This window comes from Apteryx rowi, unplaced genomic scaffold (genome assembly GCF_003343035.1).
Source record: "Apteryx rowi isolate R43461 unplaced genomic scaffold, aptRow1 scaffold_411, whole genome shotgun sequence".
NCBI lineage: Eukaryota > Metazoa > Chordata > Aves > Apterygiformes > Apterygidae > Apteryx > Apteryx rowi.
This window is the reverse complement of record NW_020450632.1, coordinates 32,826-50,069: the sequence shown is the minus strand read 5'-3', so window position 1 is coordinate 50,069 and position 17,244 is coordinate 32,826. Positions and strand designations below refer to the sequence as shown.

Genomic DNA, 17,244 nt, shown 5'->3' with positions numbered 1-17,244 from the left:
GGGATAAAAAAATATTACATTTACAATGCCATTCCCTTAAAAAATTGCCCGGAGCAAGAGGACACAGAAAAGCATTCATGAAGGATGGTGAAGGGTTCCTGCAAAGCCACTTGTGTATGAGTTGCTTCACGCGTACGAACAGACTCACTGCAGTGCAGGAACAAGGAGACTCAGCATATGACTAAATTTAGTCATTTGTCAAAGGTCTGATCCTTCCTGTCCTGCAGTAAAACATGAGAGTGTTGAGCAATATAAAAACATTTAAAATATGTATTGCTCAATTTTGTTCTCGCAAGTCCCTCCTTAGGGTGGTAGTTTAACCACTCTCAAAGTATTTATTTCCTAAATGTTAAAATGTGAATATAAGCGTAGCTCGAGCTGTTTCCTTTTCTGCGTGTAATTAGAAAAATACAGGAGGAAGTAATAACAATGTCCCCTTTCCTCTTAAACGTGACCATAGATCCCCTCCGCGCAGTGAGCTGATCGCCGCCTCCAGCTCCCCGTTAATCCCTTTCAAAAGCCGGCACCTCTCAGAAACTGGCCGCGCGGCGGGGTCGGCGGGCGCCCCCTGCCCCGCCCGGCGCGCGCTCCCTCCCTCCCTCCCTCCCTCCGGCAGCAACTGCCCTCGCTGCGGCTCCTTCCCGCGCCGCCCGCCAGGGAGCAGCAGGACACCGCGCCGCCACCGCTGCGCGCCCGCGCGCACACACACGCACAGCCCGACCGTCCTCCGCGCCGCCGGCAGCCGCGCTCTCCCCGCTCCCTCCCGCCTCGTCCCCAAGGTCACGGCGCTACGCGCGGCGCCGCGTAACAACGGGCCGCGCCGCAGGTGCCGGCGGCGCGGCGCGCAATGCGGCGACGGGGACAGACGGGGACAGCCGCCGCCGCTCCGGGCCGGCCGCCCCCCGGTTCCGCAGCTCCGCGGCCGCGGAGGAGCGCTGGCGCCCCGAGGACCGCGGATTATAAGGGGACAGCTCTCTCCGCCCCCGAGCGGAGTCTCCCTCCTCCCCCGGCCGCGCTCCCACCCCTTTCCTCCGGCCGCGGAGAGGGGCATGGAGTTGGCGGGAGCCTATAAAAGCCCCTGAGCGCCGGCCGCGGCCACGGCGCTGCGGCAGCCAGCCAGCGACACCCGGGCGCCGGTGCCGCCGGGGCAGAAGCACCATGTCCCATCGCTGGGGCTACGGCAGCCACAACGGTGAGTGCCGCAGCGGCGGTGCGCGGCGCCCCGCGGGCTCGGCGGGCGGGCGGACGGAGCCCCCGAGGTCGTGGCAGCTCCGGCCGGGCGCCGGGCTCCGCGGCGGCGCGGCGGGACGCGGGACACCTGCCGGCGCGTCCCCGCGGAGCCGGCGCCGGCCTGTGCCYGCTCGGCGCGGGGGCATGCGGCGCCGCACACGGCCCTTGCCCTGCCTGAGAACGGGCTCTGGGGTTTTGTGGGTTTTTTTAACCTTGAGATGCCACCTGCGTGCGAGCACCGAGCCAAGCGCGCCTCGCAATTTGCCTGAAGCATCTTCTGGTTTCCTGCTGTCATTCCTTTACTTCTGTAACAACACAAGGAAGAGGGGAGGGCGGGCTCTGCTTCAGCAGGATGGGATGGACTCTAGAAGGATACCCCAGCAATACAGCAGCCTGAACCCCCAGCGCTCAGGGCCTGGCTGGTGCCCGTCTTGGCCCCTGAGGGGGATTTCCCCTCATCTGCGTTGCCAGCTCTGAGAGCCCATACACATAGTACATTATTAAACACCGATGCTAGTGTTAAATTTTCACTCATGCATTTAAAGCATCAAGATTTCTAGAGTGAGGGCTATCATTTATGTCCCCTGAACTTTATGTCTTTTCCTACTGAGCTGCTTTATGCTGCCTTGCAGGACCTGCTCACTGGCACGAGAACTTCCCCATTGCCAATGGAGAACGCCAGTCCCCTGTTGATATTAAGAGCAAGTCCACCAGGTACGACTCCTCTCTGAAGCCTCTCAGCTTCAGTTACGATGCCTCCACAGCTAGAAACATAGTCAACAACGGGCACTCATTCAACGTGGAGTTTGACGATTCTTCCGACAAGTCAGGTGAGACCTCAACTTTGTGTCTTTCCTTTGATGCTAGATTTGACATTGCAGGGTAGGGATGGGAAAAACTGCTACTAGTATACTAATGCTGCTACTAATATACTATACAAAATATTTAATGAAGTTTTTGGACTTTTTTGAAGACAGTGGTGTTTTGGCTTCAGTAAGGTCAGGCAGGATTCAACCCTTGGGGGATCAGGATCACGCACTGCTTCTGCTCAGAAAACTGAGCTCCTCTTAAAGAAGACTGAGCCAATCTGGGCAGTTTTGAGCTACCCAGCTCCAAATACCAGAGAAGCGAATTGGTTTCTTTTGGTTTAAATCAGAAGGATTTGGATCAGGACTCAGATGTACAAGAGAAAAAAGTAACATAGTTTGACAAGAATGACTTTGGGCACTGTAAGCTATATGCCAAATGGTTAAAATAAGAGACAAAATACATTACAGGAATTGGTCTTAGAACAGCAAAGGATTAAACTTAATTTGAAATAGAAATAGTTTGGAAATAGTTTCTTTGGTTACCAAAAATTATTTTATACTTCTGATGCCCATAAGGCTCAAAATGTGACATGTTTTCAGCTTTAGTACAGGAACAGAGGAAAGGTTGGAAAATACTGCTTTGCTCTTAGGTAATTTAAAGAAGCATAATGCCTGACATTTCTTGACTCYGAGCTTTCTCGATAAAGATAGGACTGTATCTGACACATTCCTACAAAGTTTGCTAATAGACATCCATTCTACAGTGTCTTACTATTGGTTATACTCTACAGTCAAATTAAGTACCAAATCCTGCAAACCTCTTAATAATCCTTACTGAAAGGAATGATTGCACTGATGGGACAAATGATGTGAGTCGAGGCCAGTCAGAACAAGGGTTTTGTAGGCTCAGTCTTTAATTGTAGTTTCTCAGCTGGCTAAATTTGCAAAAATCATCACCCTGCTACAATGAATGTGCCTCTATTTTTAATTTAGAAAGCAAAAACAATCCCATTGTAGAGACAGTCACTGCCTTCTCTAGACACTGCCTGATTTAACTTGCTTGAGCAAGTGCCCTATTTTTCCTGAGCTTTTCCTTGGCAATGTCATTTAGGGAATGGTGCTGAAAACAAATTAACCATGCCTACAAAAATATTGTTCTTTGAAAATACAAGTAATATAACTATAACAGCAGCATATTCGGCATCACAGTAAAAATTTAACATTGTATTTTAGTGATGACCTTTATACTGAACAGTATTAAATGGTCAGCTAAGTGGTTCACAGATGTATAGACGCGCGTAGGTCTGTATATACAATTTACACAGAGCATCCACATAAATAGCTGTATAGTTGGAAAAAAAGGAAAAAGGTATTCTGATTTCATAGTGTTTATTTTTCTGAAGCACAGAGGAGCTGAAGTTAAAGCATGCGAATTTTAACAATGTCATGAGGAATAAGGTAAATTATTCAAAGTATGGAAGAAATGTATTTGTTTTTACCAGGTATATGCGAGTCAGCTCTCACTGAACCCAAAGGAAACAGGTTCAGGTCCTTACAGTATAACAAAACTATTGCAGGCTCTGATCTTGGTCTTGATTTTTAATGGTGTTATGTACAATTTCTGTTCTCATGGGAGCAAAGGTATTCAGCACATATGAAAATCAGGACCCACTTTGTGCATGTATATRTTCGGAAAGACGTACCTGGTAAATTGGGAGGAAAAAAACCCTGCAGAAACATATAATAATCTAAAGAAATGTCTGTAGGAAGAACGCTCCTTATGAGAAAAGTCAGTGCAGAACTAGAACATCTGTGACAGGGATCCTCTGACAGCTACGCAGAGACACAGCTCTCAGAGTGGGAGGATAGGCGATGCAAGTAGAAACATTCACAGTAGCTCCATTAGTGCATCAGAAACAGATTAGTATTAAATGAAAAAAAAAAAGTATTAGAGATCTCTGAATCCACCTAAGGATGGATTCTTCATATGTTACTTCCTATTGAAAATCACAGTGCATAAAATCTACCTGGCAGCACACTTAATGGCTTCATTTGTCTGCATTTAACTAGGTAACCTACTTTCATTGCATGAAATAAAGCTGTCCTTGACTTGACTGTGCTTGATTCACTTCCTATTTACAGAATTGTGATACTAACAATATAATGTATCTACCAAATTCTTGGTTAGGCATCATGCAACAGTCACAGGGAGAAACTGTATGAATTTATGTGATGTTCTCTTATGTTTTACAGAAAACAATCAAACAAAATCCTGTAAATACTTCCCACAGGCAAGCACAGTACTCGCTCCTATGAGCTGTCCCATATACAGAAATGAATTATCTGTGGTAGTAGGCACAAAATGAAGTAATAAGATTGTTGTTCATGAATAATCTTGAACACATGAGTAATTCTACACAAAGAAGTAGATCCATTCATTAAGAATCTTCAGGCACATGTGTAATGACACTGAAGTCAATTGGATTACAGCTCTGAGTATTAATGTCTGCTTGAAGACTCCTGCTCTTAGTGGTTTATAAAATGAGTTCTTGTAATAAAAATTACAGGTAGTAATAGTATAGTAAAAATAAGTACAAAAGCTAAAATACGTGATTGGATAAAACTCTCTGGAAGTCACTGTTGCTTATTTCTTTGATTCAGAAAATAATGTGAATACCATTGTTCAAAAGTAACAATAAGTGAATATCAGAATATTCAAAATTTTGAGATAAAATATTTCCCTTCCCAAATTAAGAAGTATGTATTTGTTATATTATGTGTGTGTGCACAAGAATATGTGGTCTTTAACTTCTGCTTGTATCAGTGAGAAACTAAAAATCTAAGAGGAAAAATAGTATTTCTTAAAATAATATCCAGTCTATATTCTTTAGCATAGTAAGCTTGTAAACTAAAAATTAACTTTTTGAACATAAAAACTTATATGACTAATGTATTTTCGCAGAAGAAAATCTCTTCTTCTCTGCCTTTTAGAAGATCTCCGTATTAATAGGTGGAGCTTTACAGACATAAATGTTGCTTCAGGTTATAATTATCCCACCTATGTCCTATAACCTATACGATTTTGTCTTACAATGGTGTTTCAAAAGTGAAATGATATGAAGATCTTTATGATAGCTTTAGAACTTGACTTTGTTTTTCTTTCATGTTAATTTTTTAGAACTGCTTAAAAATTACAAAGTATTGAGTGTAACCCTTAAAAACCCTCTTCCTCAGCAGTTACACCCAAATGTTGTATTTCGGTTCTCATAGTACGGTCTTTGAATTTTGTGGGTTATGGGTCAGCTCTTATGTGCCAGAATACACTTCAGAGGCTAAGTCAATTCCTGAAGGTATTTTCTTCATATTCTACAGTTGCTAGMTGGTAGCAGTGATGTAAGGAAAGAAATACTGATAGATTTTTCATTACTTTTTATTTGTTGAAATTCCATGATTTTCTCCTAGGTAAAAGACTGTCTTCCAGTTTTTTTCCTTTTCATTTTTTTGGAACGCTTTCTTAGACCTATTTGTAGAAAGAAAATTATTATTTAGTTTCTCTTCATCTGCTTTATCTCTTGTGGTTCCTTGTTAAATTCTCATGTCCACTGTCTTTTAATAACAGTGAAAATGTAGGTATTTGTAGACATTTGTGTTTAAAATGTCTATAATTTTAAATAAGGACAAAAAATCTATATGATAGAAGTGTCACTCAGAATAAAACTACAAATTCAAGTTCCTGTATCTTGGGACCTGACTCTTCCGCATATGAGTGAAGCAAATGGTGCATTCAGAAATAACCACAGAACTATGATAAATGCACCTTATTTTGGGAACTTTATAGTAAAGGAGAGATTTGTATCTCATTATATATTAAAAAGTCTGCCACAAGGAAATATTTATACTTTCACTCACTTTAAAAGATAGAAGTAAACAGCAGCTTACCAGAGCTGAAAAACCACAGGAAGTGACTTAGCTCAGGAAAGCCTAAAGTGCACAAAAGAAGATTGTAACATGCGGTATGGTTTGTTCTCTGTGCAAGTTCCCCAGAAAACTTTTCATGATTCACATAAAACCTGAAATTCAACTGGGAAGTGCTCACAGCACTGTAAGCACTGTATTCTGTGTTTTCTGATCATGTATTTACTGAGCTTATAAAAAGAAAAAGTAAATCAGCAATTCATTTTTAAAACAAGATATTAAAATACCCTATCTTAGCTATAGACTTACAGAAGTGAATTGCAACTTATGATGTAAGCCTCTGTAGCCATTACTAAATAAATATACTAGTAATTCCTCCTTGTGGCTGAGTCTCTTACTTGTTTCCTTTTCCTCCATGGCTGCTGCTCAAGAGATAATATTGAAATCCAGGATAGAGTCTAAAGTAAATCTGACATTAGTGGAACATTAAAATTATGAGTAGACATTGGGAAATCAAAATACTGGATTGATCTTGGCACTAGCACCAGTTAGGAGACTTTCAATAATTGTAATCAAATATTTTTTCACCTGATTCTTCCTGCAATGGTAAATATTAATGGAAGGACACTATTCAAATGTCTTTCTTTAAGTATGACTCACTGTAAACAGGCCAGTGTATTTTGTCATATTGGTTATCCAACAGTTAGTGYGTTAGCACTGCTTGGTTTGCAGTGAGTTGCAGTGACATTTGTGCCACTGTTGCTCTACTACAGTTCCACCGCAGTGGATCAACTGAGGAAGAAACATGCAGGTCTGCTGTCTTTAAGGCAGAACTTTTAATCAAAGTCACTGCCACAGAAGGTCTATTTTTAGGCTTCCCAGCTTTCAAAATCTAACATTAGCTGTACCAGAATAATATTGCACTTTGGTAAGAGCTTGAAGCTCCACAGTATGTATGGCCTAAGCAATGTTCTAACCCTTCTGAATTATAAATCAGGGAACTGATTGTTTATAGCTTTAGGGGACTTAATTCAGTCACCTACTTATATATCACAAGTACTTTTCTCCACTGATTGACTAGAGGTCAGAGGTCCCAGAAGGTGTGTGATCACATTCAGTCATTTCTTTGTGGAACTAATGTCACTAGAAGATGCAAAGCCTAAGTGAGTAGGGGACTTGAGTATAGCTCTAGTGCTTCAAGGAACTGAGAAGGAAGACAACAGAACTTGAGATTAGTCCTGCATGTTTCATTTCTTTACATAGCTCAAAGGACACCACCTTTGCTTTCAGCAGCAGCTTTCCCCCCCCACCCCCAACATATGACTTCCAAGCAGATATTTGACTTGGATTGTGCATACAGAAAGCATGGTGRCTTCTACCCCTTCATTCAAGTTCCTGTTCTAGAGACACTTAGTACAAAACCAGGAGGAACTAGTCAACTGTTATCAGCTAAGTTAAGGGCCATTAAGTTAAGGAAAAGTTTATTTTTAAAATGTAATGAAGTTATGTGCCAGGCATCACTGTGGCTACTCTGTTTGACATTTTTTCCCAACTGGTATGTTTGTTCGTTTACTTACAAGCATGAAGGATTTGTGTGTACTTAAAGGTACTACCCTTACCTTCCTTGAGTTTGTACATCCTCTGTCAGATCTCAAAGTAATATGAGCACCACGTCCACTACAATTTTCAATGCTGTGAGCAGTCATTGCAATTAGTATGATAGTTATCACCACCAAGAGCAAAGCCAATGACATATTGTTATGATTAAAAGTATCTTAATGCTTTCAGCTTGGTACTTACTAAGTCATTGATGGCTCCTACAGGGTGAAACATGTCAGGATTGAAGGCTGATCAGAGAGTCCTACAGCATCTTGTAACCCACAGAAATCTCCCGTTAAGAGACTACATGAGAATAAAATTGCACCGGTATCAGCAAGTAGTGGATTTTACTGTGGTTGATTGAAACGAATACTGAATAGTTCCATTTCTGTATTAGAAGCAATACTTCCCAGCCTACATCATAATGTGAACAAATTGTTTATAACATAATGTGTGTTTTTCATGTTTGTTTAATATTCATAAGCTGCATCTGTAAATAGTTTAAGAATAAAATGCAGTCTGCCTGCTCTTAATACACAAAGAGCAACTTCACTTGCCATTACTCCTTAATGCACTGTGAGTGGTCAGTGGATGCTTACATTCATACAAGTACAGACACACAAACATTTAGATGCCTACAAACACACATTTACACTCAGATGTGCCACAAACGTTCCCACATGTATACCTGTGTGAGTCACAGGTGTACAATGGACTTTTACATATGGTGTGAAGGACTGAGGAGAAAGGTCAAGAACCTAAATAACTTTGTGTCCTTAAGCAAGTCAGTCTTTCTGGCTGGTACCCAGTCTGTATCAAATAGTTCAGGTGGGGTGAGCCAGAATCACGGACCAGCTGCCGAAGCACACGTATGCAGTCCTGGTACATTTTGACAGATGTTTCATTCTGGTCTATCTCTCTGGAACATCCTTGGTGCCTTATCAGGCTAACCCTCTAGCAATGTCAGAGTAGGTTGTTTTTTTTTTTAAGAGATACGAATTGCATAGTTTTTCCTCTTGGTGAAACCCATTACAGATGTTTTCTACAAGTATGATCCCTACAGTCGGATGCTTAGGTCCTGTCTTACTCTTCTGCTTATCATGATATAGTGTCCTCAGAGGAATGTTTGAAAGAGATAACATAAGGAAGGAAACATCTCCAAAAACGTGACGTTCTGTACTCTATGCTTCACAGAAATGACAGCTCACCCTGGCTGAACTCTCCAGTCTGTCAGATGGGGAAGCCCATCCTTGCATAAGAACACAAGGCTAATCCCTGAGCATCCTCATAAGAGCCCTCCTTGTGCCATTAATAGTGCATGGTGCTCAAGACTTTTTTTTCAAGTAATGCTTATTTACTTTACCTCCTCAAAGCCTGTTTTCTGTCATGTAAATGTCTGTATAAACAGATGCCTGCAGAACATTAACACTAATGTATGTACTGTGCATATATATGCATAAGCAGAGTGTGTGCAAAAGAGCTGTCCTCAATGGTGGACACCAGAATTGTTCTGCTGTTAGGTTTTTGTTTAGAGGTATCTGAATTAGAGCTAAATTTCCTAAGTTTTGAACTGTGGACATTTGTTATGCTGTAGTGGATGCCTTGTTTCACCTATTAGAAGGAGCTCTATTGTCAATGATTTCCATTTGAAGAACATTTTCTCATTCTGTATTTTCTCAGAATGACAAACTTAAGCATTTTTCTTATTACACTAGTTTTTATTATGGGGAGTAATTCATTCTAACTCAAGAAACAATCTTGTAGTTTAGCCATTTGGATTATTCCTTTGACAAGTTTATTGCGTTGATGAATACATTAGTCTCCTGCTCTATATAGAGAGAACATCCCATAGGAGGTAACTATAATAACAGTAATTCCACAGTATTCCTGCAAAACTTCACACATGCAGATGCCACCACCGCCTAAAAATTATACAAAGTGATCAACAGTGTATTTTTCAAAGCTGTTTCTGTTCTACAAGGGAAAGGTAACTGCCCAGTGACTTGCCTTTTAATAGAACAGTGAAGTGGTGTGCCTCAGTAAACGGCTATCCCAGATGCAACAAAATGCCCTTTTGATTTCTGTCCATTGCCAAATATGCTAAGAAAGTGTAATGGAGACAAATATAGTTCACCTTCTTTATCCAAGAAATCCCACAGATGTTAATAGAACAGTTCATGTGATCATTTGATTTTCCAAATTAGCTCTGCTAATACTGATGTTCGCCTGATTTAGAAAATGTTTTGAGATCGTAACAGTGCAATATAATTACTGGATATTAGTAATATAATTACTTCAGTAAATGGCAGAAGGCTGAAAACCCAGTGACCATGTTTAAATGTAAGCAAAGTAGCCCCAAATTTATCTCATTGTAACATTGCACATAACTGTCAAATAGAAGGAAAGTTGCATTTTCAAACTGTCACTGCTTGGACTGTTACACCCCTATGAAGACTAGGTTACTGATGCAGATTTTTGTTGAAAAAGAGGAATCTGTTGAAAAGGAAGAATCATAAGAAAAGAATGTGTTTTCCACACTGGCCAGTGCTGTCTTCGCTGTGCATGCAGTTAGCTGTGGTGAATGAGCTTGYGCTGCGGTGCCACGGGGGCTGCTGGCTCCTGTGTGACGGCGAGGCAGTGCCCCTGCGCAAAACTGCCTTGCTGTCTCAGGTGGCTTTCTGCAACTGTGCTATATAACAGGAGGGAGTACAGCTACCAGTGCATTTCCAAGGTGTTTGGTAATATTAGTTCCAAAAGGAAGGGAGCTAATTCTGAGATGCTCAAATATGGATCAGAATTTCCTCATCCCTCCAAAACAGGGGATGGAAGGGCTGGACTTCTGTCTTTAATGGAGGCTGAATCGATGTGCAGGTGACATGGACAGGGATAGGGAGGTCCCCAGTGTGAATGTTAATCTGATTCTCAAGGACTTGTTACTTTCCAAAGGCTCATAACATTTATTCATGGTTAAAAGAACTTGTTCTGGGAAAACTGAGGCTCCAACATTTCTGCTTTGCCTTTTAAGTTTAATTTTAAACTTTACTTCTTCGGAAAAGCTGAGAAGTAGTAACAAAAAATAATAACTGCTTAATGTCGGCTAGCAAAAGAAGGGCTGTTGTGTAATTAAGCCTGCTGAATTTGTATTCATTCGCACTAATCTAATTATTACTTTCTTTGAATGCTCTGCTGTGAGTCAAAATAAAATAGTGCTGGATTTGAGAACCACAGAATGAGAAAAGTAAGCAAAAACTGCAAAGAGACTTTTGTGCATTTTTTGAATTTTATAAAAGTATAGCAAACTGTGTGTAGAAATAACACTGCAAATGGATTTAAGAAGATTGCATGGTTCTGCTTTTCAGCATGCTTTCCATTGATTAATAATGGCAGATTAACATGTGCTACGCTAGTGCCTTCTGAGGTTCGGGGATGGTAAAACCTCAGTCCTTTTATATCTGCAACAAACACCTAGTCTGTTAGCCAAGGGAACTGAAACTATAACATTAAAACTCTATGGCATCATTTTAAAATGATACATGATATTGTGTAGACTATTTTGCATCTGTAAAGATATAGCAACCAATTACTTCATTTTAAAAATAAACCAATACAAATTCGCAGTAGCCATTATGAAAAAAATTATTCTCATTTGTAGTGCTGTGCTTGAAACAGCTACGCTTCTTGGGCATATAGTACATGTAGAAATATAAAARTACAATTAAATATGTGCCTATCTAATTACTTTAAACAGCCATTCCTCTTCACATTACATAGCTTGGCAATAGGTAGGGTAAGTCTTGGTCTGTTCAATGTTGGCTATGGTGTCTGAAATTACAAAGACTATAGTATAACATACATTCATATTTTTCAAAGAGAAATGCATGTTGGAAGACCTCTAATTCTGATTTTATTTGCCAAAGAAGGACACCCAGGCAAATGCTAAATTTGTCCTCCAAACCCAAATTTTGCATGTATAAGGCACAACAGTGGAAACTAATGTGTTTTATATATCTTGCATTTAAATTTCTTATATTTCAATTTTTTAGTCAAATCCTTCTAGCCACTTTGAGTTTCTTCCATTGCCAAGTATCCATGGCTATTGTTGTACATGCTTGCATATAATCAGAGTTATTCAAACCTGAACAGACAGCGAGCTTTTCCTATCTGCGTTTGATTTACATTTTCACACATGCACGTACAGTGATAGTTATGTGTCTACAGTATTTGCAAACTGGGAGGAAAGCATCTTTACTCCACAGAAACATTTTGTTTTTGGCACATACCCAGAGCACACTTATATGTAATATCTGCTGTCAATACTCTTCTGTCACTTTAATACATATATATATATATTTATATATATATGGGGGAGAGAGAGAGAGAGAGATTGGTCTCTAGGATATGTAACACTTCAAATTATTACATTTTAAAAATACCTTTGTTTTTCAAATATTAACACCCTAAACAAAGATTTAAGTATGAATTTTACATGCTCAACCAAAACAAAACCAAAAAAACCCAGTGTGAAACCTTGCTCTAATAATTTAGATAAAGAGCTCTTTTTAACAGGACTATTTGTCATTGTTCCGAGCTTTATGCTGCATTGGAGAAGACATTGTCTGTGCCCTGAGCATTTTGCAGTATTAGGTCTTGATCCTGCATATCATAATGGTGACTGGTCTCAGTTTAAGTACAAGGTTAAAACTAGCAAGTGGAATAAGGGAGCTCAAGGGAGCTCACTCCTGTATAATTGAAAGCGTGGCTGGGCACTCCAATTACATCAGTCACATAGCAGGAATAATGTCAAATAGCAGAGAGCATAAGTAAGCACCTCATTTCCAAACCAGATTGTTTTCAAAAATCTGTCTCTGTAGATATTACCACTCTCACCACCATTTTTTAAACCACTCATTCTTGAGGAGTAAAAGATGCAACAAACAAGAGATTTTAAATTCCTGTCTCTTCAGTGCCTAGCGCTGTGCCTAGCACTTTGCCTTACAGGAACCCATGGAAAGCAGGTGCTTAGGTTTAATCTGGAGCCAAAAGCTTTTTACTCAATCCAGTCCACTACATGATTTGCAGGATTAAGGTCTAAATGAATAAAGTGCCTAAAATGAGGGGACAGAGTACATAAGTAAGTGAAAGATGACTTGGTCTCCAAGTGTACTTTCATAGAATAACTCTATGTAGTCCTCTCACAATGTCTATTCTTTTTCTTGGCTTTTCTTATTTATTTGGTGACAGAAAAGTTACATCCTCAGCTCTTCCTAACATCCTTGTCACCTTGTAATATTAGCATGCCTGTTAAATTGCTGATGAGACACCCACTGTAAAGGCACTTACATTTTTATATGTCTATTATATATTTTGGCTTAGTGCAGCAATGTACCATTGAAGATGAACTGGAGTAGCATGGCAGCATGCAGAGTAATAAACTGTAATTCACTTGAAAGACTTGAGATGGGCATTCAAGTTGGAAGGGAAACTTGATAGCAAAGGCTGTGGGAGATGCTAATGCAGGGTCTTTGCTTTGCAGTGCTGCAAGGTGGAGCGCTGGATGGAGTCTATAGGTTGGTGCAGTTTCACATTCACTGGGGATCCTGTGAGGGCCAAGGGTCTGAGCACACTGTGGATGGTGTGAAGTATGATGCAGAGGTAGGACGTTCTTTGCCTCATTCACTCTTCTGTGTAGTATTAATATTTTATTCATTTTAATCTTCCATCATGGTTGCAGCAGCCCTAGAAATCTTATTGGGGCCAGAGACTGGGGGTGGGGATGGGGGAGTTACCATAGATGACTTTGGTAAAATGCTACCTCAGGAGCTATCTCTTCCACAAGCAGAGATTAGAAATGTAGGACTCCTTGTAATTTTTTTCAGCTACTTCATATCAAAAAAATTACAGAAGCAGAAAAGCCCACACTAATTATCTCTGTTTTCCCCCTGCTTTCTTGACAATTCCTGGAAATTAAGAAGAAACAGAATTGCAGCACCTCTGTACATACACACCCACTTTTTCTGCCTTCAGTTTTTGATATCAGAGACTTTTATATAAAAATACAAATATTTTTGCAGTAACTCCTTTCATCTTTTGATGGCAGAGAAGCAAGGGAAAAGGCAGGTAGCCAAGTGATACCATGGAGGCACTTTGGCTGACCTCTTAAGCCTTATGACTCTGAATATGCCTTGGACTCCTTAAGACTGTCTTACTGTCTTAATACAAAAATGGAGTGACTTTAGTGACTTGCATCCCACCCTTCCTTGTCCCCTCTTTAGAAATCTAGCACTGGATGCAGTGACAGACTTTTTTAACCCTTGCAGTAAATGCACACATTGACTGAACATAGCTGTGATTTGCATTGACAGAAGAAATGGCCCTACAAATTCACCTGCTCTGCTGCTTTTTCATGAGATAAAGATATCTTTTTTCTTATCCAAGAAACTTGCCATCTCCTTATATCTGCTCACAGTACCATAGTTACTTGCTCAACTTGACTTGAAAATACTCAGAATAGTACAATTTTTTTTTCATTTCACAAGAGGGGGAACAGCAAGACCAGATGAACTTTCAGAGAAGGAAAAAAGTCTCTGTTTTCATTGTTATTAGAAATAACTGGGGAACCAAAAAGAAAGGAACATCCTGGCTAACATGACCTGGAGATTCATTTCATACTCTTTTCAAAGGTTTTTCAGGAAAGGACAGGACTGTTTTTTAAAAACTCTCTAGATTGCAGGTCAGACCTGTAGAGGCTGACATTAATGTCTGACATTATTTCCCTGACATTGGACAAACATGTCTTTCAATACTGACAAGAACTCCAGAATACATAGCATTAAAATACTATATCAAAATCCTGCAGGCTGTGTGCAGGGAATGCTCATACTGAAGATAACAGGAGTTTCACCAGACTAAAAGMAGGAGGATACAGCCCACGGTTTGCATTTAAAACTCATCTGGGAATAAGAGTGAGAAGTAAAATATAATGCATGACAGAAACCTCTTTGCATAAATGAAACCTGAAAGTAGATGAATGATTCAACAAATTCTTAACTGTACACAAAACTTTTTAAATCCCAGCAGTAAAACACCATCTGCTGTTAATGTTTAATAAATAACTTTCCTGCATCCTCATTTGTAAAATATTATGGATGGAATATATTCTTCATAGTGCTTCTTGTTTCCTTGCTCCTAGCTCCATATTGTTCACTGGAACACAAAATATGGTAAATTTTCTGAAGCTGTGAAGCATCCTGATGGTTTGGCTGTGGTAGGCATTTTCATGAAGGTTAGTTAAACCCTTTTTTGTATTATTTGGATTAGTCCAGTATGCTCACTGTGTTGCAGGAGGACCTTAGAGCCTAAAATATAGARTAAGGCAGCATTATGCTATACTGTATAAATTCAGAGCAAACTAGATGATCCTCCAAATTCTTGACTTTCTCTACATACAAAAATTGTACGTTTTCCTATTGCCAGTGGCGTATGACTGCCTTCCATCAGTGTGGCTGCCCTGTTGGCTGCCCAGTATACTTGCCTCCACCATGACAGTGGTACTGTCCCAGTAAAAGATGATGTGCATAACTACACAGTTATGTATGTATGAATATGCAGGTAGGACAGGCCTAAATAACCTCTATTTCCCTCTCCTGTCATTGTTAAATGTCCAAAGTATTTTGTCTTGGTTGAATTATCTTCACAGCTAGTTGAAGAAGGTGACTGTGCCCCAGCACTGTGCACTCTGTTCTGGCCTCGCCATGTTTTGTTAGGAGGGTGACTTCTACAAAAAAAGAACAGCTCAAGTCCAAAAATAAATCCACGTACTGTAAATGAAAATAACTTTATTCTGTCCACTGTCCTTGGCTGACCCATTTGTGCTGTCAGCTGGCATGTTTTTAAAGGGCCAGTTCCAGTCCCTTCACCATAGTACTCCTGTTACGTAAGGAATGGGTGCTGGGAAAATGCACTGTAAAATGTTTCCTCAAGAACTGTAACATATTATGAGAGTGCATGATTACTTTCTTTTCATGTGCTTTATATTACAGGTGGGGAATGCTAAGCCTGAAATACAGAAAGTTGTTGATGCTCTGAACTCCATTCAAACCAAGGTAATACATGCTGTCTCTTTCCATTGCCACCAGTTACAACTGTGTTGTGTCATCTTCTCCAGAAAGTGGATCATTTACTTTTTACCAGTCTGTTATATATATGAGAGTAAAACAAGCCTTGCTGCCATCAGCACTGATGCCATTGTACTCCTAAATGCGAAAGTGATTCAGATGAAGTTATGGTAGAGGGCAGGGAGTTCTCAGAAACTGTGATCATTTTATATCTCTATGACTACATTTATCTGTCTTTCAGCTGCATTTAAACCTATAGAGCAGGATGATATGAACTACTCTTCTATGCACCTTTTAAAGACAGTGGCAAGAGAGAGGCAAAATGCACCTGTGGGATAAATTTCCTTCTGGACATGCCTCTCTTGGCTATTTTACTGAGAGAGTCCAGATGAGAAGTTTGAACAGGTTATGTAACCTGTAAAAAAAAAAAAAAAGCCTCTCTGTGTTTTAAATATTGTGTGCAATGTATATGTGATCTTAATCAGTTGAGTAAAGAGTAATTAAAAATACTCACTGAGTAATTAAGTACCCTCAAAGTGAGTAAAGGCCCATGCCAATGAGAAATGCAGATAAGAATGGTAAAGAATGAGACTATGCCTCCATCTTTGTCATCAGGCTTCATTTTGAGGTCAACGGCTGTTGCCATTTACTTCAGTGGACACTCACAGATCTCCCAGTTTCTATATTTCCCGTGTGATCAGTGTACACAGCATCTGAAACTGATCGCATTGTTCCTATAGAGAAGGTCAAGTCATATCTCTAAGAGAGGAGGATGTGAATTCAACATTTGAAATCAGAAATAAGGTCTTGAAAGTCCTATAAAATAAGAAATGAGGTGCTGAAATTCTTTAACCCCAGATGTATTGTAGGAGGCACCCAACACTGTGTGCCAAACTCCATTTTCCTCTTTCTCTCTCCAAACACAGAACCTCTCATAAGAGACTACTACTGCAAGCCATTTGTGTGTATGCCAGCTGGGACTTTAACTCAACTCCTTTCTTTATTGTAGGGGAAACAAGCTTCCTTCACAAACTTTGACCCTACTGGACTGCTTCCTGCGTCTAGAGAGTACTGGACATACCCCGGCTCACTGACSACTCCTCCTCTGCTTGAGTGCGTGATCTGGCATGTTCTGAAGGAGCCCATCACTGTCAGTGCAGAGCAGGTAGGTCTCCAATAGTTAGTGCCAATAGATTTGTGTTGGAATCACATTGATTGCTTTGGCTTAGCCCTCAGGGTGATCTTTCTCTGAAATGGCAGCTATGTTACTGCAGAGCTACACAGGGTATTAGCTAGCATCACATGTCAAAAATATATACCTGAAGTGATTATCTTCTTTTGGCAAGACTTGTGCTTCTGTGTATGGAAGTGGAGTTTGCTGTTTGGACTATTGTCCAGGAAAAATTTGAGGATTTTTAAAAATTTAATCAGGATTTCCAGATACACAGCTCCTTGGCTGGAGCTGCCATGTAGTAAAAATACAGGAAATTTGTAGAATGCATGAAAAGACCGTTTGTGTGGCACATGCACAGCAAGTCTAATATGTATTTTAAGCATTAGCCGGTTTGCTCTACACA

The 17,244-nt window shown here is 40.3% G+C and overlaps 1 protein-coding gene and 1 long non-coding RNA gene across 2 annotated transcripts in view; both read left to right on the top strand.

Moving 5' to 3' along the window:
* Positions 1–1,008: 1,008 nt before the first annotated feature.
* The window catches only part of LOC112970920 (carbonic anhydrase 2), an 18,761-nt gene continuing 2,525 nt past the window's right edge, over positions 1,009–17,244 (top strand). The window contains exons 1-6 of the mRNA XM_026075822.1: positions 1,009–1,192; positions 1,863–2,060; positions 13,087–13,205; positions 14,743–14,835; positions 15,593–15,655; positions 16,677–16,832. Of these exons, the coding sequence (XP_025931607.1) occupies positions 1,159–1,192; positions 1,863–2,060; positions 13,087–13,205; positions 14,743–14,835; positions 15,593–15,655; positions 16,677–16,832 (663 nt within the window). The 5' untranslated portion in view covers positions 1,009–1,158. The remainder of the gene's footprint in view (positions 1,193–1,862; positions 2,061–13,086; positions 13,206–14,742; positions 14,836–15,592; positions 15,656–16,676; positions 16,833–17,244) is intronic.
* Positions 7,778–11,173, top strand: LOC112970921. The gene is made up of 2 exons (XR_003255201.1): positions 7,778–7,880; positions 10,747–11,173. It is a non-coding gene; the product is annotated as an uncharacterized LOC112970921 (long non-coding RNA).